The sequence below is a fragment of the Perognathus longimembris genome, chromosome 14 (assembly GCF_023159225.1).
Source record: "Perognathus longimembris pacificus isolate PPM17 chromosome 14, ASM2315922v1, whole genome shotgun sequence".
NCBI classification, from domain to species: Eukaryota; Metazoa; Chordata; class Mammalia; order Rodentia; family Heteromyidae; genus Perognathus; species Perognathus longimembris.
Window position 1 is genome coordinate 53,761,123 of NC_063174.1, and position 27,008 is coordinate 53,788,130.

The following is a 27,008-nucleotide window of genomic DNA, read 5'->3' on the forward strand; positions in this document are numbered from 1 at the left end:
CCCCCCTGTATGGAAATTACATGCACTTGCCACCCTGCATCAAGTTTCTTGAATTTACTTTTTAAAGATTAGTGAGGGCACCTACATAATTATCCTTATAGCCAAACTGAGCAAATAAATGCTCTTTAAAAATTAGACTGCACAAAAATAATCTATCCAAACGATAAACTAGAATGTCCTCTGGTAAGTGATAAACTGGACACAGAATGGAAAATAGTTGGAAATAACATATCTGATAAAGGACTCACATCCAGAATATATGAACTCTTACAACTCTCTAAAAAAGAAAGACAACACTTGCCAGGCACCAGTGGCTCAGGCCTGTAATCCTAGCTATTTGGGAGGCTGAGACCTGAGAATCCTGGTTCAAAGCCAGTCCAGGTAGGCAATTAATCAGCAAAACGCCAGAAGTGGAGCTGTGGCTCAAGTGGTAGAGCACCAGGCTTGACGAAGAAACATGTTTAGGGACAGCACCCAAGCCTTGAGTTCAAGCCTCAGGACCAGTGAACACAAACACAAACGCAAACATGCAAACACACACACCACAATTAAAAAGTGGGCACTGGTCATCACTAGGAATTTCTCCAAAATATACAATCAATAATCATAAAGTTAAGCAGTTGTCCAGCAATTCCACTCCTAGGTCTATATACCCAAGAGCAATAAAAATATGCCCACAGAAAAATTATTCATCTACATTTATAGCAGGATTATCTATAATGGCAAAAAATGCAAACGACACAAGTGGTCATCAAGAGATGATGAATACGTAAGTAAAATGTGGTCTATCAACACAAAGAAATATAAACTCAGCTATGGAATGCAAAGAAATTATTAGCAATAGTTGCTCATGCCTGTAATCTCTAGCTACTTGACAGACTGAAGCCAGCCCATGCAGAAATGTTTGAGACTTTTATCTCACATTAACCAACAAAAAGCCAGAAGTGGAGGTGTAAGTAAAAGTCTTGAATGAAAAAGCCAATGTTGGCATTAGGCTCCAAGTTCAAGTCCCAGTATCTGTAACAAAAATAAATTGACACATTCTAAAACATGGATGAACCCTGAATACATGGTAAATGGAAAAGGCCAGTCACTGAAGATTCCATATTGTATGATCACATTTACATGAGACGTCTAGAATAGGTAAATTCACAGACATAGAAAATAGATTAGTGGTTGTTTAGGTTGTAAATAAAGACAAATGAAAAGTGGCTGTTAATGAGAATGAATTCAGAAAGAATAAAAAGTTCTAAATAATATGTTGTGTTGAAAGCTTAAATTCTGTAGTTATACTAGGTACAAACAAAAACTATACATATCCCACAATCAAGTTACTTAACTATGCATAAAAGCTGCTTTAAAAAGTTAAGCTTAGGGGGCTGGGAATGTGGCCTAGTGGTAAAGTGCCTCGTATACATTAAGCCCTGGGTTTGATTCCTCAGCACCACATATATAGAAAAAAAGCCAGAAGTGGTGCTGTGGCTCAAGAGGTAGAGTGCTAGCCTTGAGCAAAAAGAAGCCAGGGACAGTGCTCTGGCCCTGAGTCCATGCCCCAGGACTGGCAACAAAAACAAAACAAACAAACAACAAAAAAAAGTTAAGCTTAGTAGGGTACTGGAGGCTCACACCTGTAAACCTGGCTAATTAGGAGGCTAATAAGGATCACAGTTTAAACCCAGTCTGTGAGACTCTTATCTCCAATTAACCACCAAAAAGTCAGAAATGGAGCTGTGGCTCAAGTTTGAACTTTGACCCAAGGAAGGAAGGAAGGAAAGAGGGAGGGAGGGAGGGAGGGAGGGAGGGAGGGAGGGAAGGAAGGGAACTATTTAGGCCTTGAGTTCAAGTCCCAGTACCAGCACGAAAAATGCTGGGCTAGAAGCATGGCTCAAGCGACCTGACATCTAAGCAAGCTGATCATTGTGTGAAGCCCTGAATTCAAATCCCCAGTACCTCAACAAACAAAAAACGTTAATATTGCAAGGAGGGGGACACAGGAATACTTCAAATAAAGTGGCCTAACAATTATGATTTGGAGATTAAGACTGGGAAGGACAATGAAGTAGGCTAAATGCTGATGTATGTATCTGTTACTTCAATTGCTAGTTATTTGGTGAAAACTCAATTATGTTTAGCACTTAACACATATTTTTGCACTTTTTTTTTTTTTTTTTTTTTTGCCAGTCCTGGGCCTTGGATTCAGGGCCTGAGCACTGTCCCTGGCTTCTTCCCGCTCAAGGCTAGCACTCCGCCACTTGAGCCACAGCGCCGCTTCTGGCCGTTTTCTGTATATGTGGTGCTGGGGAATCGAACCTAGGGCCTCGTGTATCCAAGGCAGGCAGTCTTGCCGCTAGGCTATATCCCCAGCCCATTTTTGCACTTTTTAATGTACTCATTTTTGGGGGTGGTACTTGGTTTGAACTCAAGAGCCTTGTGCTTGCTAAACAAGTACTCTCACACACCCCCAGACTTGGTTCTGGTTTAGTTACTTTTCAGATAAGGGCCAGCCTTGGACTGCAATGCTTCTATTCTGGGATAGGAGACAAAAGTAACTTAAAAAAAAAAAAAAAAAAAAGACAGGATGTTAGCCACAACCAGAACAGAGAACTGGAGAATCACTTCAACTTGTGCTTCTAAGAAACCTACACTTTGGTTCACAGGGTGGTACACCACAGGCCTTTCTGTGGCATATGTGGCCTCATGCTTCTGTTAAGGTTCAGTTACCATAGGTAGCCTCTCATTTTTATGCCCTGAGTTGCATGACTTGAGAGGCCGTGGTGAGAATGGGCACAGGATGGTGGGCAAATGTGTGTTCCACTACTACTAGAGTAAGCCTTGTATGTAATTTACCTTGAATAGGAAAACATGCCAGACCACCAAAACCTTTGGGATGAAGACTGGATAACTGTTAAGCAATGACTAATCAAGAGTTTACTGTAGGGTCAGACAGAATTTGTATACAAAGCTTAACGTTTGGAAGGCTGAAGCAGAAGGATCAACAGTTTGAGGCCTGCTTGGGCTACACAGTTAAGACCTCTGTCTCAAAACAAAACAACCAAAAAGCTATTGTATATGTGAAAATGTCTGAATTCCCAAAACTCTATATTAAAAAAATCCTACAGCCGGGGCTGAGAATGTGGTTTAATGGTAGTGTGCATGAAAAGCTGGGTTCAATTCCTCAGCGCCACATAAACAGAAAAAGCTAGAAGTGGTGCTGTGGTTCAAGAGGAAGAGTGCTAGTCTTGAGCAAAAAGAAGCCAGAGGAAAGGGGGGGGGGGGCACGCGAGAGAATACTACAAGTATGCAAATGAATTTGGGTGCTGGTGGCTCATTTACTTGGGAGGCTGAAACCTAAGGATTGCAGTTCAAAGCAAGCCAGGGTAGGAAAGTCGGTAAGATTCTTTTCAGTTAATGCCCCCCCCCCCCAAGTGTGGCTCAAATGGTAGAGTATCAATCAGCCCTGAGCAAAACAAAACAAAACAAAACAAACAAAAACACTAGGGGACAATACCAAGGCCCTGAGTTCAAGTCCCAGTACTACACACACCAACACCAGCAAATGATGCAAATGATGAGCTCATAAGAATTGCAAACTTCAGTTAGAAGCAAGACTGAAACCAGGCTACAGATCCACGTTGAAACAAATTATTACAACTAAAGGAAAAACAAATGCTTAAGATCCTGTTTTTTCTGTAGAAGACAAGTACCTTCATAAAAAGAATGTTCAACTACATCAAATGGCTGGCTTGCTGAGGAAGCTACAGAATCCAATGTTTATCCTTAAGACAGCACTCTACCACTTGAGCCACAGTTCCACTCTGCTTTTTTGGTGGTTAACTGGAAGAGGTAAGAGTCTCATGGACTTTCCTGCCCAGGCTGGCTTTGAACTGTGATTCTCAGATTTCAGCCTCCTGAGTTAGGAGTACAGGCGTGAGTCCTCAGCCCCCAGCATGATATTTATTCTTTTAATAAAAGATTAATCACTGGAGGGAGCCAAGACTACTGAGGACTCTTTTTTGTTTTGAGCCATTATTCTACTCTGTAGCCTGTGTTGGCCTCAATCTATCTTCCTGCCTCAGCCATTGTAAATGCTGGGATTACAGGCATGTACCATCATGCTAGATTTACCAAAGACTCTATAAACAACCATTCTTCCAGATGTCTTTCCCATGAGTACAACTATGCAAGAAATGACCATCTGGTTCATTTTGCTAAAAAGACTCTTATTTATAGTAAGCTCTTGCTCCAGAAATTTCACTCTACATAACTCAAATATTTTCAGATATTTTAGATATGAGTAAATCAACTTGAAACATTTACATATTTTTCAGCTCCTTTTGCATTTTTTCCAAAACTTTTTTAGTACTGTTACAGGGTCAAACTAATTAGAAAGGAGCTGGGTGACAGAGGCTCAATCATAGTTCAAAGACAGACTAGGCAGGAAAGTCCATACATGAGTCTCTTATTTCCAATTAGCCATCAAAAAACATGAAGTGGAGCTGTGGCTCACTTGGTAGAGTGCCAGCCATTAGTGGAAAAAGCTCAGAGACAGCAAGAAAAAAGAAAAACAGAAAGGAAAATTACAAGTTCAAAGTTTGTGCTCTGCCACTCACTGGTGGCTTAGATCTAAAATCCTGGCTACCTAGGAAACCGAGATCAGATCATGGGCAGAAAAATCTGAAACTCCATCTTAAAGGAGGGAAGCTAAATGTTGTGGTGCACATTGGTCTTACTAGTAAATGATAGGAAGCACCAAACAGGCAGATCACATCATGCCTAGCAGGAAGTAACACCCTATCTGAAAACTAATCGGCAGAAAAATGGAGCTGAAGACCATGCATGGTTCAGCAGCAAGTAGCCATCAGTTCAAATCCTAGTACTGCCAATAAATAAATGCAATATAAAATAAATGCCAATAAATAAAAGCTTGAGGTACTACTTCCCAAAGTCCTGGTAAAAACACAGACACACTAGGAAACTTCTGGTATTGGCAATTTTCCTCTCTCCTACCCCTCTGTTGGTTACAACTCTCTTGAAACCCATGGTCACAACTCTCTTGAAACCCATTTCAGCACTACTTACATGACTTTTGTCTAAGATACCACTTTATGAAGTCCAGTTCTGGTCTCCAATACCACACCCCTTAGAAAAATAGGCAGAAACATGGGAGCCAGGTTAAAGAAAAGATGTTACGCGGGTATTTTTTTTCTTGTTGTTTGTTGGTCATGGGACACAAACTCAGAGCCTGGGCATTGTCCCTTAGCTGATCCGTTTGCTCAAAGCTAGCGTTCTACCACTTGGAGGCACAGTGTCACTTCTAGTTTTCTGGTGGTTAATTGGAGATAGGAGTGTCATGAACTTTTCTGCCAGGGCTGGCTTTGAACCACGATCCTCAGATCTCAGCCTCCTGAGTAGCTAGGAATACAGGCCCAAGCCACTGGCACCCAGCTGGTTATTCCATTAGTTATCTATTAGTTCTTTATGTGCTAGTATTGGGACTTGAACTCAGGGCCTGAACTTCTGTGCTCAAGGCTAATGCTGTACAACTTGAACCACACAGCTCCACGTCTAGGTTTTTGGGGGAGTTAATTGGAGATAAGATAACAGTCTCACAGACTTTCCTGCCTGGGTTGGCTCTGAGCTGCAATCCTCAAGTCTCAGTCTCCGGAGAAGACAGGATTACAAGCATGAGTGACTGGCACATTGCTAGTTGTCTATTAGTACTTAGAGGACCAAGTTATACTTTTCCAATCAAATGAGAAAGCTCCAGCTGAGTGTTAATAATATGCATTAACATAGAATCTTTCTTCCCAGCAAGTTTATTTGTATCAGTTGTTATAGCTACAGTAGCAGAAACAGTAACTCTATCCTAGCTAGTAATGTATGGGTGTGGGTGGAGATAGAGTTCAATTTTAGGTGAGAGGCATTGATTATGCTGACAGGGGAGCATGATTCTTAAGGAGACTTTAGTAATATTAAAGGAGAGGTAGAAATGGGTTGCCAAGAATCAATACATGCTTCTGATAAAGTATATATCCAAGGTAACTTAATAGTAACTGAAGCATACATTCCAAGACATCTCCTTCAACTCATCTGAGAAACAATGAAAGACATTCTTCGGCTGGGAATGTGGCTTAGGAGTAGAGTGCTTGCCTAGCATGCACAAAGTCCTAGGCTCAATTCCTCAGTACCACATAAAAAGAAAAAGCCACAAGAACACTGTGGCTCAAGTGGTAAAGTGCTAGCCTTAAGCAAAAGAAGTTCAGGGACAGCGCCTAGGCCCCAAGTTCAAGCCACAGGACTACCCCCTGCCCAAAGATATAGACATTCTTATTTCAAATGGGAATCTCACATGCTTTACCCTTTTCTACACAATCTGAGGAGCAAATCTGATCAGAGACCACCAAATAAAGTCAATTCTACATAGAAATCCCAATAATAAGATTAGAAAGGCAATATAAGGTTTCAACCAGCAACATTAGAAAGGCAATGTGGAGATGAAGCCAAAAATTAAGCCAGAACTGTCAAGCTAAAAGGTGCCCATTAGTATATATAAACGGAATTATTCACCGTAAAAGAGATCATTTCAGACCAATAAATTCAATCATTCTCAGGAAAGGTAAATTGAAGAATATCCTGCTCTAACAGCAAACCCTTGTCAGAATCCATCCCCAAGAAGTTTTGATAAATCTAATGATTGCTTACATATGTACCTCCTCAAAATAACATTTACTCACTAAATTTTTAAACACAAGCCTATCCTATTCTTCACACAAAAGTAGATGAATAAAGACTTCATTAGAGCCCTGTGTGGTAGCTCAAGACTGTAAACCTAACCCACCCAAGAAGTGGCAAAGAAATTCACAGTCAGGCACTGGTGGCTTACACCTGCAATCCTAATTCAAAAGGCTGAGATCTGAGGATCACGGTTCAAAGCCAGCCCAGGAAGGAGAAAGTCTGTCGAGACTCACCTACAATTAACCAAAAGCCACAAATGGAGCTGTGACTCAAGTGGTAGAATGCTAGCTTTGAGCAAAAAAAGTTCTTAGGCCCAGTTCAAGTCTGGAAAGTCACCAGACTTTTCATCTCAACCAAACACTACGCAAGATGGGACAAAACTGTCATTCCAGCTATGGGGAAAACAAGTAAGACAATCTTCTTCCTCCTCCTCCTCTTTTTTGTGCTAGTAAAGTGCTTAAGCTCAGGGCCTAGAGTTTCAAACCTTTTGAGCCACACCTCCAGTTCTCCTTTCTTGTTACTTAGCTGGAGGTAAGAGTCCCCAGAACTTGTCCGCTTCAATCAAACCCAAAGCTGAGATCTCAGCCTCCGGAGGTAGCTAGCTAATAGGTAGGAGCCATCAGGGTTAAGTTCCTTTCTGTTTGAGAAAATTTCATATGCAGCCCAGACTAACCTCAAACTTCTAATCCTCCTGCCTCAGCTTCCCTAGGGCTAAGATTACAATCATGTTCTACCAAGCTTGGTTCTAATTTTACATTTCTATGAGATAGATGAGTCACTTCATATAAATGTCAGAACTACTTCCCATTTTGCTCATCATAATAGAAAATTCTCAACTACCATTATAAAGGAAAATGGAGAGCACACAATAACTGTGACCTTAACTAAGGAGGGCACAATAACTGTCACATGTGACTTGGAGATAAGTTATAATTTTTAATGTCATATGGTTAGTATTTTCATTTGCTTAGAAGCCTTGAAACCAAAAATAAAAAGCAGCAAATGCAAATAGAAAAATGGAAGTTAACAGTTATTGACATTAGTTTCCAACCAAAGGATAGATTTCCCAAATTCAGCTCACCACGGCTATACTATCATTTGAGTCCCAGTTTTCCTATCTGTAAAGTATGGCAAGTTATAGTATCTATATCAAGGAATGTTTTAAGAATTTTTTTAAGTCAACACTAGCATACATTGCTTTGAGTTATTGCCACAGTGGGCATGCAACAAATTATATTATTCCTCTCAGATAAAACTTTAGTCATTAAACTAAAAATTACCTCGCAATTAAGTCCATTTTCTTTTCCTTTTTTTTCTGAGACAGGGTCTCACTAGTCTCAAATCTGAAATAGAAATTCTCCTGCCTCAGTCACTATGTAAGTCAATCACCTCTGGCATAAGTGTTCTCTTTGAAATTTAAGTTTTCCTTACTATTAAGTTTGCAAGGGCAGGTGGATAATTTTGTTCAGTTCTCTTTCTGTCTTAGATATAGCCATTTTTTGTTTTAGTCATTCAACCTGCTCTATTGTATAGTCTCAAACATCCAAATGGAAGAAGGGAGGTAGGAGTTATTTCCTGTGTTACAAAATATAAAAGGAAAAAAAAAAGCCACTAGATTTTCACACTGTCCTGTTAGGAGAGTATGATTTTCTATGACACATGACATTAAACCTTAATGCTTATAAAATGTTTTTGTATAAAAAATTAAACCAAATGAAGTAGTTATAAATATTTCTGAAATTTCAAGCTGATCCTAAAATATACACCTACTTCAACCTCAAAAGAAGCAAACAGGGTGGAGTTCATGAAGCTCAGTGGTAGAGCGGTAGCCTAGCAAACAAGCTAACAATCTCAAAGATCATACTTCCCAACTCACTATATAGACAGCTTTCTAATCATACAAACATATAAAGGTTATTCTATGAGAGTCCTATAGGAAGGCACACTGAAATGACATTCAACTTTTTGCATCTGGCATTCAACTTTTTCTTTTTGTGGTACTGGAGTTTGAACCCAGGGCCTCATGTTTGCTAGGCTGGTGCTGGTGCTTTATTGCTTGGGCCATACCACAGTCCTGAACTTGTATTTTAACAAGTAGCTAGTCTCTGATTCTTGAAAGAAAATAAAAATTTCCCGATTTTAAGTGGTTACTGGTTATCCTTATGAAGATAAGCTATGACCAATACACACCAAATTGCCATTTCACAATTAAAGTCAAATTAATGTTTCCAGGGCTGGGAATATGGCCTGGTGGCGCCTCGCACACATGAAGCCCTGGGTTCGATTCCCCAGCACCACATATATAGAAAACGGCCAGAAGTGGCGCTGTGGCTCAAGTGGCAGAGTGCTAGCCTTGAGCAAAAAGAAGCTAGGGACAGTGCTCAGGCCCCAGGACTGGCCAAAAATAAAAATAAAAAAAAAATAATCTTTCCAAAATCTTTTTTACAGAAAGGAATTTGAGTCCAAAGAAGAAAATTCCTTAAAATAAATCTGTGATAATTCAGCAACAACTATCATAAGGAACTGACAGGATTACCTATTATAAATTTATAGACTAACAAGACCGGTGGGAGATAACTTTTTATGTTCAGAAGAAACAACTAGTAAATAGGTCATTCTTTTTATTAAAAGAAATTCATAAAATTACTAAACAAAGTGTAAGTCTTTGAAAGTGTTATTTTCATACTAAGTGGTCTTTGGACTTCAAAGGCTGTTTCAAAATACGTCCAAAAAAAACACTAGGACAAACGCAATTGAAAAGATTCAAAAGTTATCTGCCAACTTCTTCCCACCTGTTAACAGAATAAAACTATGCGCATACACTTAAGCAATCAAAAATCTCCCAATAAAATGATTCTACATGTGAAGGATGTTTACACAGTGAAACCTCCCACAAAATCCTCCACCCCTAGGAAAAGGCTAGCCAACGGTAGTGAACACAAGTTCATCCAAGCAAGGCAACGCAGCATTAGCTCTGCTCGAATATACAACTGCCAGACCCACGAACTAGTGTTGCCAACCCGCCACCGAATCAGGAAGGATACCAAAATATTAAAAACAAAGCACGGCCAAATCCTCCCCAAAAGACTGCAACAGAGAAGAACTTTCTTAGATCCAAGCAAAGTTTCAGGTCTGCGCTCCAGTTTTACAGATAGGCACAGGGAAGGAGGTTGGATGGATCAGTGCCTTTTCTCAAGGTCACTAGTGCAAAAGTCCAATAATCTTGGGGCGCCCGATCTCAGGTCCCCAACTTTTCCACTCCACCCCCTCCCCGCACCCTTGGCAGCAGGGCGCGAACGTGTTGGACTCTACTCGAACCCTAAATGCCATCAAACTCCCGGACAAAAAGCCCCACTGCGGGGCCATTCCCCACAGGGCTCCCGCAGGCCCGGGATACCCGTCCTCCCCGCCAGGAGCCCGGGAGGTGGCCGTGCACCGGTGGAGGAGGCCGGGGGCCCGACCGCGACTCGCCCTACTCACCGTCGCTCTCAGCCCTGACGAGCAGGGACATGCCCTTTAGTCGCTCCACGTAGCCGGACGACACATGTCCGGTGCCCCGGTCGTCCCACTGCCGGTCCTCATTCAGCGTGTAGACCTTTACCCGCCGCCGGGTGTCAGTCATCGTGTCGCCCGGGAGCCGAGGCGGGAACCCCGCCGGAGTCACCCAGGAACCCGGTCCGGGAGAGGCAGGCGCCCGCGAGCGGAGGGGATCTGGGTCCTCACTGCCGCCGCTGACGATCGCGGGGCTGCGCCGCCGCGTGCATGGCCCGCTCCGGGGCCCGAGGTCTGGGCCGCCGCCTTCGCTCGCCTCCCGCTCCCCGGCGCTATTGTCCAGGCCCGGCGAGCGCGGCCGCCCGGCAGCCCCGACGGAGACGCGCGGCGCGGCGCAGCGCAGCCCCCGCTCCGCCGCGCTGGGAACCCTGGGCTCCGCTCACTGCTCTGCTCCCGCCGCCGCCGCCACCACCATCGCCGCCGAGCCGCTTCCCGCGCCGCCGCCGCCGCCTCAGGCCGCCGCCGCCGCCGCCATGTTTTCCTTCCTTGTACCTGGCCCTGCGGCCGCTGGTTCGGCTCCGCTCTTCCGGCCGCAAATGTCCGCAACTGACGAGCGTCTGCTCCTGCTGCAGCGGCTACCGCTGCCCGGGAGACCTTGGACGCCCTCCGACCACCCGCGCGGCCCTGGCTACGGCGAGTCGCCTTCCCTCCGCAGCCACCACCGCCTCTTCCGTCTTCCTCACCGAGCCAAAGCCGCCGCCATCTTGGCTCGCCCCTCAAAGGCGGCGCGCGGGGCCACCCAGGCGGCGGCTGCAGGGGCGGCCCGCCCGCCCCACCATTTAAAGAGACAGGAGCGAGACCCGGAGCTTCTGGGCGACGGAGGCTCCCGCACGGAGGCGGGAGGCGGGCGCGGAGCTGCCGCGGTGGCGGGAGCGCCGGGAGCGGAGGAGGCGGGACGCTCGGTCGCGCCGGTGACGACCCGGGAGTCTCGCGCTTCCCCGCACGCGCCGCGTCGTCGTGCGAGCGCCGTGGCGTGTGCGTCGGTCGCGCTCTGTGTTCGTCATCAGTCCCGCGGCCGGTTCGGAAGGGGCGTGGAGTGCGCCTGCGGCCTCTTCCCGGAGCGCCTCCGCCTTTGCCCGGGGCTTGGGTCTGGGGCCCGTCGCCGTCTCCGAGGGCCACCTCCAGCCTCTGAGTCCGGGGACGGGCCCCGGGCGAGGGGAGGGGGAGGTGGTGGTCGGCCGGAGGGCCTCTGGGGGCGGAGAGGACGCCGAGGGAGGAAATGGAAGCACTTCCGGGAATGGCCTCCGGTTTGGGTGGAGGTCGGTCCGCCCGCTCGCTCGCCCGCCCGGGGGCTCGCACCGGCCTGGCGAGCCCGGAAACTCCGGGAGGGGAACCTGGGCGGCTTTTCCCGGCCTAGGGTCGTCTCCAAGTGACAGTTGTAAAACCATTTGAAAATGAGGCTGTTGTCGGTCTCAGTGCCACGGTCACCAGAACCTGGGGAGGTTGCAAAGATGAGTGCGGTACCCGGTGATCAGGAAGAGGAAAGGTCACGTCTTCGCGCGAACCCGTTATTCCAAAAGGAGGAGCATTCTCATGCACCTGACATTCACGGTGGGCGGGCGGGGGAACGGTTGCCTTTTGACTCAAGTGGCAGAGTGCTAGCCTTGAGCAAAAGAAGCTCAGAGACAGTGCCCAGGCCCTGAATTCAAGTGCCAGGACTGGCAGAAAACAAAACATACACACACACACACAACCCGTATAATCTAGCTTATTGTGGCGTCGTTTGTTTTCTCGATGATTGGATTACAACACACATACTCAAGTTATTCCTTGACCAATTTTAATTTAATTAGGATTAAAGTTGTTTGTTTTTTTTAAGTCTCTTGCCTGTAATCCTAGCTATGTAGGAGGCCGAGATCTGAGGATTACAGTTCAACGCCAGCCTGTTCAGGAAAGTCCTGATAGTCTTACCACCAAAAAACTGTATGTAAGTGAAGGTAGGGCTCAAGTGGTAGAGTGCCAGCCTTGAGCAAAAAAGCTCGGGGATAATGCCCAAGCCCTGAACCCCGCACTGGCTCCCCCCCCCCTCTCTCTCTCTCTCACACACACACACACACCTTAATCTATTAGTTTATGAGCCATATTGAAAAGTTCAGTAGTCACATAGCTAGTGGCTTCATTCAGTTAGCTTGACATTGCCAGGAATGTATATCAGACTTGGAAAGTAGATTGTAGTATATGCAGTTATTTGCAAAGGGAATAGCGTAACCAGGCCAAGAGGGTTCCAGAAGTTGGGTCTTTCTTTCCCTACAACTTTAGAGAAGAATCTTTGCAAAGACATGTCTGGACTCATTATTTGCAAATAAACTGAAAGTTTTATTTTTATCTTGTCAGTCATAGGGCTTGAACAGCCTGAGTGTTGTTCCTGAGCTCTCAGAGCCACTTCTAGTGTTTAATTAGAGATAAGAGTCTCATGGGGACTTTTCTGCCCAGGCTAGCTTTGAACCACGAGCCTCAGATCTCAGCCTCCTCAACTAGAATTACCGGTGTGAGTCACTGGCACCCACGTAGTTGTATATATTTTTAAGGTTTTTTTTCTGAAAAGTAAAATGAAATCATTTTAACTATGTGGATAAAGGAGTCCAGGACACATCACCCTAAAGTATGCCACCTTGGCATGCTGAGTATTTTGAGGGGACTTAGAAGTCAACAGATACTGGGGGAGAAGACACTAGTAGTTCCTTACCTGCCTTGTTACTGAATCTACTAAGTAGATCACAACTGCTGCCCATCCCCTCCTAGAAACCCATTGTTGCAGGAGTTTAAGTCAAACTTATGCAGTCACAAAATATTGTCTGCTTCTCTTAGTTCATCCAAATCCCAAAGGGAATCACAAATGTATACCTTCCTGCAGGTCCATACGTTTCCCCTAAGATTATTTTTTATAAATTGCCTAATACTCGCCATCTCCTCTTTTGAGAAAAATATTTAAGCCTAACTTATCTGGCCCTTCTATGAGTATTTTGTATGGAATATAAAATGCAAGTACATTTGCATGTTAAATGAAAATTATAGGCTAAACTTGCAACAGGCCTCACAGATAAGAATAAAACTCAGTTTCCGCCCAGCTTGCCGGGCATCCACCCACACGGCTGGAGTCAAGATGGAGGAATATGCCCGAGAGCCTTGGGAGTGAACCACAGACTAGGAGGGAGTTTGACAGCTATTAAAACCAGAGCTCCCCAGTTGGGAGGTAGCTTTGCCATTTGGGGTGGTCTGTTCTCCATGATTGACTGTAGTATGGGTTCAAGTCAGAGGAAAAGAAGATCCCTGGAACTCCATCACTAGCGGTGCCATCCTGGCAGCCAGAAATGGGCCAGTGGCCATGGTTGTGTCAGCAGCAATGGGAGGCATTCTCCCAGCTTTAATTGAAGGAGCTGGTATCTGGTTGACAAGATTTGCCTCTGCACAGTTTCCCAATGGTCCTCAGTTTGCTGAAGACCCTCCCAGTTGCCTTCAAGCCAGTTGCCGTCCTCACCTTTTGGAGACTATCGACAATATCAACAGGTTTTCTTTCCCAGGATTTCTTTACCCGAATGAGCTGTAGTTCAAGAAGGATTTCAGATCAAGTTATGTACAATCTGTTTTACAACGATAGGTGGGACAATTGTGGCCAAATAGGCCATGAAGAGACATTTAACACTTTTTTCTATTTCAAAGAACATGGAAGGAGGATAAATGATGCCGCGTTTATTTATACACACTTGGATTGCATTGTGATCAGAATGAATGTCTAACTATAAAAGAAAAGTGCTTAGAAGATGAAGGACCAAAGGGTAAATAACAGTGAGACGTGATCATCAATTCCTTGGGAACTTCTCTACCTGGTTGTGTGTGTACAGTTGATGAAACAATAAAAAGCTCCTGGAACTTACTCCTTAAAAAAAAAAAAGAATAAAACTCAAAATGGAGTCACTCATGCTAAAGTTCTATGTCACCAAGTGGAAAATAAATCTTTTTCCCAAGAGGAAAAAGAGCTACCAGCCATATATTCCACACTGAGTTGTTTAAGTCAGCATGCTTATTGTCATTACCTTAGGTTTTAATTCTACTCAGAAGAACTGAGCTAGGGGTTGGAGGCATGGCTCATCTGCAAGAGTGCTAGAGAATGAGGAAAAGCATCAGGTACTGAGTTCAAATCCCAACTCGGACCAAGCCAGAAAAAAAAAAACCAAAACTAACCTAAACTAGTTATTTTTCCTGCTCATTTTACTCCCTCCCCTTGAGGTGCCAGACTTTGAAGTCAGGCCCCACCACGTGAACCCCATTTTAGAATCGAACCCTGAGCCAATCAGATTTGTACCTGTGTGCTAATCTTGCTTGCACAGCTGATTGTTGTAACCTTGTTCTTTGCCTTTATAAGCCCTGTGTAATCACAGCTCGGGGCTTCCTCCTAACCTCCGCTGTGTCGGTGGGTAGGACGAGGCCCGAGTTGGCAGCTCGTTAAATAAAGCCTTGCCTTGCTTTTGCATTTCGGAGTGTCTGAATCTCGGTGGTCTTCTTGGGGGTGGTCTTGCAACTTGGCACAACATTTGGGGTTTCGTCCGGGATAGCCCCAGAGACCCCGAGATCCCAGACTCCGAAGGTAAGAAAACAGCACTGTTCATTTGTCTTGTCCTGTAATTTGTCTGTTTTGCTTTTGCTTGTAGGGCGCGAGTCAGTTTGGTTTTGGGCCGGAACTGACCAGGAGGACCTCCTAAACGAGACTCAACCCGCCCACCTTGTACTTGGGTCTGCTCCTTCTGCTTATCTGGCAGGAGGTTGTGGGCCAACTTGGGTCCACTCCTCCCGTACCCTGGCAGGAGGTTGTGGGCCAACTTGGGAGATCTCCAACTCGTAACTCGGGTCCACTCCTTCTGCACCCTTGCAGGAGGTTGTGGGCCAACTCGGGTCCATTCCTTCTGCACCCTTGTAGGAGGTTGTGGGCCAGCTTGGGAGATCTCCAACTCGTAGCTTTTCTTAGGCCTGTGTGTTTTCCTCCTTTTGTATTAATTGTTTTATTGCAAAGTGAGAAAAGGAGAATTATGGCTACCAAAATGTTTAATTGCCATTCCAGCTTCTTTGTAGGTTTTTTTGTAACAGTTTCCAGCAGGCCCACAGAGAAGCACAGGTGATTCCTATAAGTTTGTCAAGATCTAATACTGACCCTTAATAGGTTCCAGGTAAGAGAGCATGCTTAAAAACTACTTCTGTGTGGACCACCTTGTTGCTTATAATTGGAGTAAAGTGGCCCCTTATAAGACTCATTGATCTGAATCTGCGGTTCGAAGCCAGCCCGGGCAAAGAAAGGTCCCTGTGAGAGACTTGTCTGTAATCAGCCAGCAGAGTGCTGGGAACGGAGTGGTGTGGAGCTCAAAAGTGGTACGGTGCTAGTCTTGAGCTGGAGAGCTGAGGGACAGCACTCAGGCCCTGAGTCCAAGTCGAAAGTCACTCCTCCTGGGACAAAAGTGATGGAACATGGGAGGTCTCCAAGCACCCAACTCAGCCGCTTCGCCTTCGCCTCAAGAAAAGAAAGTTAGACTGAATATTGTTATAATTTTCTTTTTGCCTTCTTTCCTTACTACCCTGGCTAGTGTTGATGTCATTTTGGCAGCTCACTCCAAAGTGAGGTGACCCCCTTATTTTAGGTAGTTTTGAGCTTGCTCAGGAATACGGGTATAGCCACCCGACCCTTAGAGCACAGTTGAGAAGTTTATGTATTATTTTGTTGCTTACATTTGGATACTAAACACTATAGAGCTAATGGTAAGTCTGTATAGCTGAAAGTTAATTTTCAGTTTGCAGCAATCCTGCAGTCCCTTGGAAAAGTAGACTAAGGTTATAGGTTCCTGGCTAGGTAAGGTCTACGCCCCTGAGTCAGCCTGAAGAAGTTACAGAAGATGGATGATCTTCACCCATCAGCCCCCCTTTTAAAATCAAGGGACCAGAGTTGTTTTTGGGAAGATGAGGCAGGATAAACTAGAGGTATGCAAAACAGAGGTACAGAGACTATTCTTGTAAGAAATGGTGACAGGCCCTTTGGTTACTACATTAGGCCCTACTGGCCCATGCCTTACCTCTATATCAACCCCTAGACATGCAAGCCATTGAAATGGACAGAATGGAGCCATGATTGGCTCCCAAGGTACCAAAAAGAAAAAGGGGGAAATGAGGTGCCAGACTTTGAAGTCAGGCCCCACCACGTGAACCCCATTTTAGAATCGAACCCTGAGCCAATCAGATTTGTACCTGTGTGCTAATCTTGCTTGCACAGCTGATTGTTGTAACCTTGTTCTTTGCCTTTATAAGCCCTGTGTAATCACAGCTCGGGGCTTCCTCCTAACCTCCGCTGTGTCGGTGGGTAGGACGAGGCCCGAGTTGGCAGCTCGTTAAATAAAGCCTTGCCTTGCTTTTGCATTTCGGAGTGTCTGAATCTCGGTGGTCTTCTTGGGGGTGGTCTTGCAACTTGGCACAACACCCTTTCTTTCCTTACATGGAAAGTAAGTTTGAAGTGACCAGTCTGCTTTTTGGTTTTCATTTCTTCCTTCTTTAGCAACTGTCTGTAAAACCAACTTCCCCTGCTTGGCTCATTGGAGCATTTACTCCATATTTTGAAATTACTCATTGCTTGATTCTAGGGAAGGAAATAAAGGCAATTAAAATGTTACATTGTTGACAGCATAGTAAATTGTCACACATTTTTTAGGGCTTTTCTCCTGTTCATTTTCTATTGTCAGCTTCTTTCAGCTGACTCAACTGCCAAATCTTCAGAAGGAAAGTTGGAACTTTCCTACAAGAACATGGAAGTAATTTGTCTACTTGTGATGCAGTAAACTTTACTCACATGGTAATTACAGATTTTTTGTTTGTTCGTTTGGTTCACTGTTTTCTAAGGCTATGCCTTATACTGAATCACAAGTCCTACACCAGTAGACATAAAAGTTGTGCTAATGAAGATTGGAGGGATCAGAGAAGAGTTGTAGAAGAGGCATCGTTTAGTTTAACTTGGAGGGTCTGATAAGGAATTGGGAGAGAGAACATTGAGGCAGCTGGAGCAAGAGAAAGCAAGTTGCTGAGAACAGGCATAAAAATTCAAGAAACTATAGTGATGAGTATGACAGACATCTAGACCAGTGAAATGGAAAAAAAGAGCCACAGATACAATCCTAGTAAGTCTAAAGACCATTCTATAGAAGAAAGGACAGTCCTTTCAACAAATGGTGCTGGGAAAGCCGAATCTCTACAGGCAAAATATAATGAAATTAACCAGGAAGTGGAGGCAGAAGGATTACAGTTTGAAGTTCAGTGCCTGCCTAGGCAACTTACAAGACCCTGTCTCAAAATTAAAGATAACAGTAGGGAGGTTGGGGATGTTGCTTAGGAGTGACACACTTGTCTAGCACACCCAAGGCCCAGTACCAAGAAAGAGAAGGGAGAGAGAGAGAGAGAGAGAGAGAGAGAGAGAGAGAGAGAGAGAGAGGACAGACAGGAGAGAAAAGAGGAAGAGAGGGAAGGGAGGACAGGAAGGAGAGAAGGAGGAAAGGTGAAATTGGTTCCATAGTGTATACAAATATTCACTTGGAATGGATCAAAGACCTAAATGCAAGAGATTAAAACTATAAAACTATTCACTTGGAATGGATCAAAGACCTAAATGCAAGAGATTAAAACTATAAAACTATCAAACAAGTTAATGCCTTATGACACTGGATTTGGGAACAATTTATGAATTATGACCCCAAAATCATAGGCAACAACAAAAAGACACATGCCCTTCATGCAACCCACAGGCTGAAAGAAAACCTCTGTGCGTGGTATATGGGATTAGATATTCACATATAGAATATGGGGAGTGGGGGGGGGGGAGGGACACAGCTCAACAAAAACCAAGCAATCCATTTTTGTTGTTGTTGTTGTTGGTCAAGGGGCTTGAACTCTGAGAGTGGCCACTGTCCTGGAGCTTTTTTGATCAAGGCTAGTGCTCTACAACTTTGAGCCACAGCTCCACTTCTGGTTTTCTGGTGGCTAGCTGGAGATAAGAGTCTTAGGGATTTTCCTGCCTTGGCTGGCTTTGAATTACAGTCTTCAGATCTCAGCCTCCTGAGTAGCTAGGATTACAGGCGTGGGTCACCAGCACCCAGCTTGTATGACTCAATTTAAAAGTGGGTAAAGGACTTGAATAGATACCTCTCCAAAGTTGGACAAATGATCAATAATGACATGAAAAGATAATAAACTTCACAGTCTTTAGGGAAGTGTCAATTACAGTCAGTTGTCACTATTAGTAGGGCTGTTATTCACAACCCAGAAAGTCACAAGTGTTTGCCAGGAACTGGAGAAGTTGAAACCTGGATGAAATGCCAGAGCAAACAATGGTTACATCCACTGTTGAACACAGAATGGCAGTTCTCCACAAAAAAACACCCTAGAAACATAACCCAGCAATTCTACTCAATAGAAGGACCTACTTAAACCCAAGCAGATAGAAGTATAATATTATTCACAATAGCCAGAAGGTAAAAGCAATTCAAATATCTACAGACAGATGAGTGGATAAAAAAATGTGTGATGGGGGGCTGGGAATATGGCCTAGTGCCAAGCGTGCTTGCCTCCTATACATGAAGCCCTGGGTTCGATTCCCCAGCACCACTTATATAGAAAACGGCCAGAAGTGGCGCTGTGGCTCAAGAGGTAGAGTGCTAGCCTGGAGCAAAAAAGAAGCCAGGGACAGTGCTCAGCCCCTGAGTCCAAGGCCCAGGACTGGCAAAACAAAAAACAAAACCAAAAAAACTTGTTAAGATTCATTATATTCACAAACTGACATGTTGAACTGAAACTCCTTTGTACAACTACTTAAGACTAATAAATAGAAAAAAAAATTTTTAAATGTGTGATGGGGAAATGAGTATGTACTATGATGTATATGTTCATTTGTTTCACCATTATGACCATTTTATTGTCTCTTACTTATTGCATTTTATTGTATCTTATTTGTTGTATCTTATGTGTATCTTACCATACTGTATACATTAAGATTTTGTACACAATAAGATATTGTACACAATAAGATTTAAATTTTTAAGTCTGTTCATAAAAAATAAAACAGAAATAGAGGTATAGCTCTAGTGGTAGAGTACCAGCCCTGAATAAAAAAGCCAAGAGAAAGCATAAGGCCCTGAATTCAAGCCCCAGTACCAGAAGAAAAAGTAAAATAAGAGAAAAGCCTAAATCCAAAACTTTAATTAAAGTGGAAATTCTTATGCTATGTATATTTTGCCACAATAAAGAAAAGGCACTTTTTTTTTATTAATTGGACATAAATTTTTTTACAAGGTGTTGTGCAAAGAGGGTGCAGTTACATAGTAGGGCAGTGTGTACATTTCTTATATCTTACGACCTGTTTTTCTATCCCTTGTCTAGGTCAGGTTGACATATATGCAATATACAATGTATCAAGAACATATACAGTATTCACAGACTTGGTCTCTACTGTCTCTCCGTCTCCCTTTGTTAACAGTCATATATCAGGGAGATCATGCCCCTTTGTTTTCTGTGTTCTAGGCTTGTCTCACTCAACATTATTTGTTCGAGTTCTGACCATTTCCCTGCGAATAACAGTATTTCACCATTCCTAATCGCTATGTAGTATTCCATTGTGTATAAGTACCATATTTTTTGGATCCATTCGTCTGTGGAGGGGCATCTGGGTTGTTTCCATATTTTAGCTATTGTGAATTGTGCCGCGATAAACATGGAAGTACAAATGCCTTTTTGATATCTTGGATTTTGCTGTTTAGGATAGATGCCTAGGAGTGGTATGGCTGGGTCATAGGGTAGGTCTATACTGAGCTTTTTGAGAAACCTCCATACTGTTCTCCAAAGTGGTTGTACTAATTTGCACTCCCACCAACAATGGAGAAGGGTTCCTCTTTCCCCACAGCCCCTCCAGCATTTGTTGTTTCCTGAGTTCAGAGTATAGTCCATTCTAACTGGGGTGAGGTGGTATCTCAGGGTTGTTTTTATTTGCATTTCCTTTACTAGCAGGGATGTTGAGCATTTCCTCATATGTTTCTTTGCCATTTTTATATCTTCTCTTGTGAAGTCTCTCTTTAGCTCTTTTGCCCATTTCCTAATAGGTTTATTGGGCTTGGGGGGGCTTAGTTTTTTGAGTTCTCTGTAGATGACCGATATCAGGCCTAAGAAAAGGCACTTTTGAGAGTCTGAATTCTGGAGGCCATAACGAAGTCAGATTAGAAAAGTTAAAGTCTGGAGTCTGGGAGAGCCAGACTCAAGATTGTGAAATAACGGTTTAGAACCAGGAGTTACCAGTCAGGAATTTTGGAAAGAGGAGTGTCAAGAAGTCATTTTAGGTGTAGGATCAAGAGAAACTGGCCTTTCACTGAACAGGGTGAGAAGGAGTCATGGTTGACTAAGGTCACATGACAGTAGGAAAGAGAACCCCGGAGATAATTTGGCAGCAATATATGTACTTTACAAAATAAAACGTACACAATGAGTTTTTTTTTTTTCTTTGCCAGTCCTGTGCCTTGGACTCAGGGCCTGAGCACTGTTCCTGGCTTCTTTTTGCTCAAGGCTAGCACTCTGCCACTTGAGCCACAGCGCCACTTCTGGCTATTTTCTGTATACGTGGTGCTGGGGAATTGAACCCAGGACGTCATGTATACGAGGCAAGTGCTCTTGCCACTAGGCCATATCCCCAGCCCCCCACAGTGAATTTTATGGCTTTTGTTTTAGTTTTAACTAAAGGAACATGAAGCAATCATTTTAATCCTGATGAAATATAGTCACCTCTTTTTTTTTCTGGATTATTTGCGGTACAAAAGTTCACTAGTGACGCAAAGAGCAAAGTTCTGTGTTCAGATTGGGTTTTGTTGTGTTTCTACTTTCTATCCCTAAACTTCTGATAGCCAAGGCAGACTCATTGATCAGAAGAAGCTAAAATTTCTTCTTCTTAATTATGAAATATACATTCACAAAAGTATGCAATCATTGTACAATTTATTGAGTAGTAATACATAAGCAACTTTTCTATTGTTTTGCTTTGGTTTGGTTTTCTGAGAGTTGGTCTCACTGTGTAGCCCAAGCTGGCCTTGAATTTCCTATGTAGTCCAACGTAGTTTTTTTTTTTGGCCAGTCCTGGGACTTGGACTCAGGGCCTGAGCACTGTCCCTGGCTTCTTTTTGCTCAAGGCTAGCACTCTGCCATTTGAGCCACAGCGCCACTTCTGGCCATTTTCTGTATATGTGGTGCTGGGGAATCGAACCCAGGGCCTCATGTATATGAGGCAGGCACTCTTGCCACTAGGCCATATCCCCAGCCCCCCAACGTAGTTTTGAACCCAAGATTGTCCCACTTCAGCCTCCTGAGCAAGTGCTGAGATTGCAGTTGTGCACCACCATACCTGGCTAACATGAGTGACTTTGAATTGTTGTTCTGTAAGAGACCACTACCAAGTTGTTCATAATACTTTATGTCACCTTTCTCCTTCCGCTTCCCTCAGAATCGGTCTTCTCTTGTCCTTGCTCCCGTGGGAGGGACTGGATTCCCATGCAAGGCCCTTTGAATTGCACTTTCTATCTGGCATTGTACCGATCCCCTGTCCTAAATTTCTTTTAGTTTGATATCTTTAGTGTCCAGCTCACAATATCTTAGGTTGAGGGAGTTCTTTTTCCTTTTTCAAATCTAACTGCTGACAAAGGGGAAACTGTAGAAGTATTTTCTGAATGTACACATGTGTTCATGCATCATGCATTATTCTTCATTTCTTGTTTTCACCTTTGGGTAACCCAAGCAGGTAGTATAAGTGGTAAAAAAAAAAAAAAAAAGTACTGGGGAAAAAAATTAGCTAATTTAAAGCCCAATCAGGAATTTGATTGTTTGCAAGTTTTTTGTCATTCCAAATAGTCTTACTAATTTTGTATTTGAGAAGAATATGATTATCCTTCAATGATACAAAAATTTTAATTTAAATACAAATGAATTAATTTAATTAAAAATTTAACCTCTGAATCGTACTAGACAGAAGCCAAGGTGATCAAATACATTGCCTGTGTTTTTCAGATTGGAACTGGTTGAGAAATGTTCTCAGCTTCTGAACACTACCGATAGAGGGAAGAGACCCAGGGCTGCTGACCACGATGTGGCCCAAGCTCTATCCCTCATCTGGACAAATGCACCTGCATCAGGGAGGACAAAGCAAAACATTCTCCCATATCAGATCTATTCCTACCAGTGGCTCACTCGTGGAATCCCAGCCTCTCAGGAGCTACAACTTCAAATGGTTTCATATATAGTATATTGATAGTATTCATCCTTTCCACTGTTTTTAGGTGCATACGCTGTAACCCTAGCAAACCTGTCTAGGAATTGGTATCCGGGCACTGTCTCCTTTGTACTCAAAGATATGCTGCAGGAAGAGCCTGATTTGGTTAGTATGCCTGCCTCCCCTCCCCACCCCTCCCCCGCCCAACAAAGGCTTGTTTTGCTTTCCTGTCATTTCTTTTCTGTGTGTACATTAATCATACTATGGTGTTTTGTACGTGCATGTATTATATTTTGATCAGAAAAACCCCCTCTGTTGCTCTTTCTTTCCCTGTTCCCTCCATCCCTCTAATGGTCAATAGATTTCAGTGACAGCCTTTATGCCATCTGCATACACTGACACAATATATACCCACCTTAGACATGTCTAGAAGCCCAGCAAGCCATGAGAGGCTGGCACACAGCTGACATCGGACTGCAATGCATGAAAACCAATACTGCCAGGGCAAACGCTCAATTACTGAAGCAGAGAATTGGAGCCATGCTCTTTTGGTTGTGCTTTGCTGTGAGCTTGGGTTTAACCTTGGTTCTGAGGACACTCCCAACTCCACTTTCCACTTCCCTTCATAAACCTCCACCAAGGCAACAAATCAGTTAATTATTTCCAAAATAATTGACTTTTATGGTAGGAGAAGGCTATAACATAAGAAAATGTCTCTGATCTCAGACAACCCCCACCCCTGTCCTCTTTCTCCCAGGCCTGGGGCTTGAACTCAGGGCCTGGGTACTCACCCTTGAGCTTCATTTTGCTCAAGGCTAGCGCTCTACTACTTGAGCCACAGCGCCCATGCTGGCATTTTCTATTTCTGTAGCACTGAAGAATCAAACCCAGGGCTTCATGCATGCTAGGCAAACACACCACCACTAAACTACCTTCCCAGCCCTTGGATAATCTCTTAAGGATTCTCTGCTGTAGTCTGGTTTTTGAAGTTGCCTTCAGAAACCCAAAGAGCTTCTTTTTTCTTTCTTTCTTTTTTTTTTTTTTGGCCAGTCCTGGAGCTTGGACTCAGGGCCTGAGCACTGTCTCTGGCTTCTTTTTGCTCAAGGCTAGCACTCTGCCACTTGAGCCACAGCGCCACTTCTGGCCGTTTTCTATATAAGTGGTGCTGGGGAATCGAACCCAGCTTTCATGTGTACGAGGCAAGCACGCTTGGTACTAGGCCATATTCCCAGCCCCGAGCTTCTTTCTTTTCCAGGATGCTTTGGGTGCACATTCACTGGTGAGCCTCCTTCACTGTTTGACTGCTGGCCAAAATTCTCCTTCCTCTTTCTTATCCAGTAATAGCAAGGTTCTGGGCTTTGAGGCCCACAAAAGAGGCTCCAGCCCATTAAGCGTTTAAAAAAAAAAAACAACACAGAAAAATGCATTCTATACAGAGTTGGTTAGTACTTTATATTTTTTCAAAAAAAAATCCAAGAAAATTTATGTAAGTGCTGGAATAAATTTCCTATGTATTCAAAATAAGAAAATGGAATTGTAAATCTATTGGCAGATATTTGAATTATAATAATAATTCTGTAGTATTTTATCTGGTTTTGTTTGTCTAGTGAAATTAGAAGATGTAGCACTATGTTTTGTTTATGAGTCAGCTATGTGACACTGGTATTTGACACATTCACTTTGTTTCTTTGAATCCACTTTTTAAGTGCCTTCCCTGGGTGGATGTTACGCAGCTGGAACATAAATACCATAAAAATTAATCCCCCAAGTCCGACAGCCGTTGCCACAGCAATAAGGGTATGTCCCGGAAATGGCAATGGCACCTCGTCAACATAGATCTGCAACAAAACAAGCAAAGTCATTAAGTGTTCTGAGTCCAGTGTAAAGAGTGGACCTTGTGCGATGCCCATGATTAACCACCCAGCAATGTTCTGCTCAGAGTAACGCACTCAGTGGCGGCATGCATTCATATCACCGTTCTCCACATCCCTTGACTCCGATTCTTTTCTATTTTTTTTCTTTTTGCCAGTCCTGGGGCTTGAACTCAGGGCCTGAGTACTGTCCCTGGCTTCTTTTTGCTCCAGGCTAGCACTCTACCACTTGAGCCACAGCACCACTTCTGGCTTTTTCTATATATGTGGTGCTGAAGAATCGAACCCAGGGCTTCATGCATGCTAGGCAAGCACTCTACCACTAAGCCACATTCCCAGCCCACCCCCCCCCTCCAATTCTTGTCCTTCATATCTCTTGGACTGATAGTTTTCATGTCATTTCCCACAGCCACCACCCTCTTTGATATCCTGTGCAATCTTAGTACCTGAAATTCTTCAACTAAGTTACAGAAAGTGACCCCAGGAACAACAGACACTCTAAAGTGAAACAGCTCAGAACCCTGGGGGAGAAAACACACCAGGTAATAGCAGCAATATGTTCTTTAAGTAAAATTATACATTGTCCCATTTTCCTTATGGATGTTACATAGAAAGATTCTCATTCTGTTTATAAGACTTTTGGACACACACACACACACACACACACACACACACACATTATATCAAAATGAAAAGGGGATTGCTACCAGGGAATTCACTAACTGATACTATTTTTTTTTTTTTTTGCCAGTCCTGGGGCTTGAACTGAGGGCCTGAGCACTGTCCCTGGCTTCTTTTTGCTCGAGCCACAGTGCCACTTCTGGCTTTTTCTATATATGTGGTACTGAGGAACCGAACCCAGGGCTTCGTGTATACAAGGCAAGCACTCTACCACTAGGCCATATTCCCAGCCACATTTTTTTTTTTTTTTGCCAGTCCTGGGCCTTGGACTTAGGGCCTGAGCACTGGCTTCTTTTTGCTCAAGGCTAGCACTCTACCACTTGAGCCACAGCGCCACTTCTGGCCGTTTTCTGTATATGTGGTGCTGGAGTATCGAACCCAGGGCTTCATGTATACGAGGCAACCACTCTTGCCACTAGGCCATATTCCCAGCCCCCACATTTTTTTTTTAAGAATAAAGAAAACCACAAAACCTTGAGTACTTGGAGCTAAACCTCATATTTGTGACTTTAACATACCCATCATTTTTATTGTTTTTTTTTTCACAATTAACTGGATTGTATGAGCATCTTATGTTTAGATGGGCAGCTGGTAATAAGACACAGGCCTGTGACTATCTTTTGAGCCATTTCTTCTTCTAACTTTTGGAAACACTCTGCATTCCTTTAGATAATCTCACATATTCAGCTTAAAAATAGTAACTTAATGTTAAGTTCAACTTTCTGAGCCCTTTAGAAATGGAAATGAAGGGAAATGAAGGAAGAAAAGAAGTTGTTCATATACTTTAGAATTGCTACTCCTACTGGGTGTCCGTGGCTCACACCTGTAATCCTAGGTACTCAGAAGACTGAGATCTTAGGATCACAGTTCAAAGCCAGCCTGCGCATAAAAGTTTGTGGGGCTTTTATCAGCCATTAACCAGCAAAATGCTGTCAGTGGAGTTGTAGCTCAAGTGACAGAGTACCAGCTTGAGTGAAAAAGCTAAGGGATAGCACCTGGACCTGAGGTCAAGTCCCAGGGTTCACACACACACACACAAAAAGGTTGCTATTGCAATCATTCATGGATATCTACAGTTTAAAATCAATCTTAATTTAGACATACATGTTTTATAGAAAGTTAAAATAGCAAAAACAAAAATGCAGTCAACTTACCTTTATACTTAGGTTGAGACCTAAAGGATTATATACTGAAGCTTGAAGAACTGGTTCTAAATAGTTTTTCATTTTTTTAATACTTTCAGGTATAGTGTGTTCTAAAAATACATGAAATATATACTTTAAGCACTTAGGTTATTTTTCTCATTTTGTCTAAAAAATTTGTCACTTATATTAAGGTACAATGATAGGTAGTGTGTATAATATGACTGTTCTGCTTGACTTTGTAGACTATGTATATATGTCAGTGATGGAGCTCTTTCAAGCTTGGAGCCACAGCACCACTTCCAGTTTTCTGGTGGTTAATTGAAGATAAGAGTCTCGTGTGCTTTGGTAACCAGGCTGGCTCTGAACCATAACTCTCAGATCTTAGCTTTGTGAGAAGCTAGGATTACTGGTGTGAGCCACCAGTATCCAGCTTTGTAGACTATATCTTTAGGTGCATCTCTTACTTCTCCTACCATGGTGTACTCCAGAAGGTCAAGGCTTCTGAGCACCTTGCTTCAGACTGACCTCTTCCTTCCAGCCCTCTGTTCATAACTAGTCCTGGCTAAACATCCTTTGACTTTTGGTTGTAAGATCATCTCAGCACCTCCTTAGTGATGAGTAAATGCTTAATAAAGAGGCAGTGAATTTTTATGATTGGATCACTTGATTCCTGTCAAAGGAAGTGATTAGAGGCAGAGTAGGTGTTCAATGGTATAAAGGTATATGAGATATAAAGGAAATAATAGATTCTGAGTTAGTCTT

At 43.4% G+C, this 27,008-nt stretch overlaps 2 protein-coding genes and 1 pseudogene across 3 annotated transcripts in view; 1 reads left to right on the forward strand and 2 right to left on the reverse strand.

Annotated features, from left to right (window-relative positions):
• Positions 1 to 11,020, reverse strand: part of Ppp4r3a (protein phosphatase 4 regulatory subunit 3A) — a 43,740-nt gene extending 32,720 nt beyond the window's left edge. Inside the window, exon 1 of one of the 2 annotated variants that reach the window (XM_048362940.1) lies at positions 10,216 to 11,020. In XM_048362940.1, the coding sequence (XP_048218897.1) occupies positions 10,216 to 10,357 (142 nt within the window). In that variant the 5' untranslated portion in view covers positions 10,358 to 11,020. The remainder of the gene's footprint in view (positions 1 to 10,215) is intronic. The other variant, XM_048362941.1, reaches the window with a different exon arrangement.
• Positions 11,021 to 11,738: 718 nt separating this feature from the next.
• LOC125363039 lies at positions 11,739 to 14,122 on the forward strand (annotated as a pseudogene).
• An 8,323-nt stretch (positions 14,123 to 22,445) lies between these two features.
• Catsperb (cation channel sperm associated auxiliary subunit beta) overlaps positions 22,446 to 27,008 on the reverse strand; it is a 68,345-nt gene continuing 63,782 nt past the window's right edge. The window contains 4 exon segments of the mRNA XM_048362015.1: positions 22,446 to 22,463; positions 24,178 to 24,387; positions 24,867 to 24,941; positions 26,256 to 26,356. Coding sequence (XP_048217972.1) covers positions 22,446 to 22,463; positions 24,178 to 24,387; positions 24,867 to 24,941; positions 26,256 to 26,356 — 404 coding nt within the window.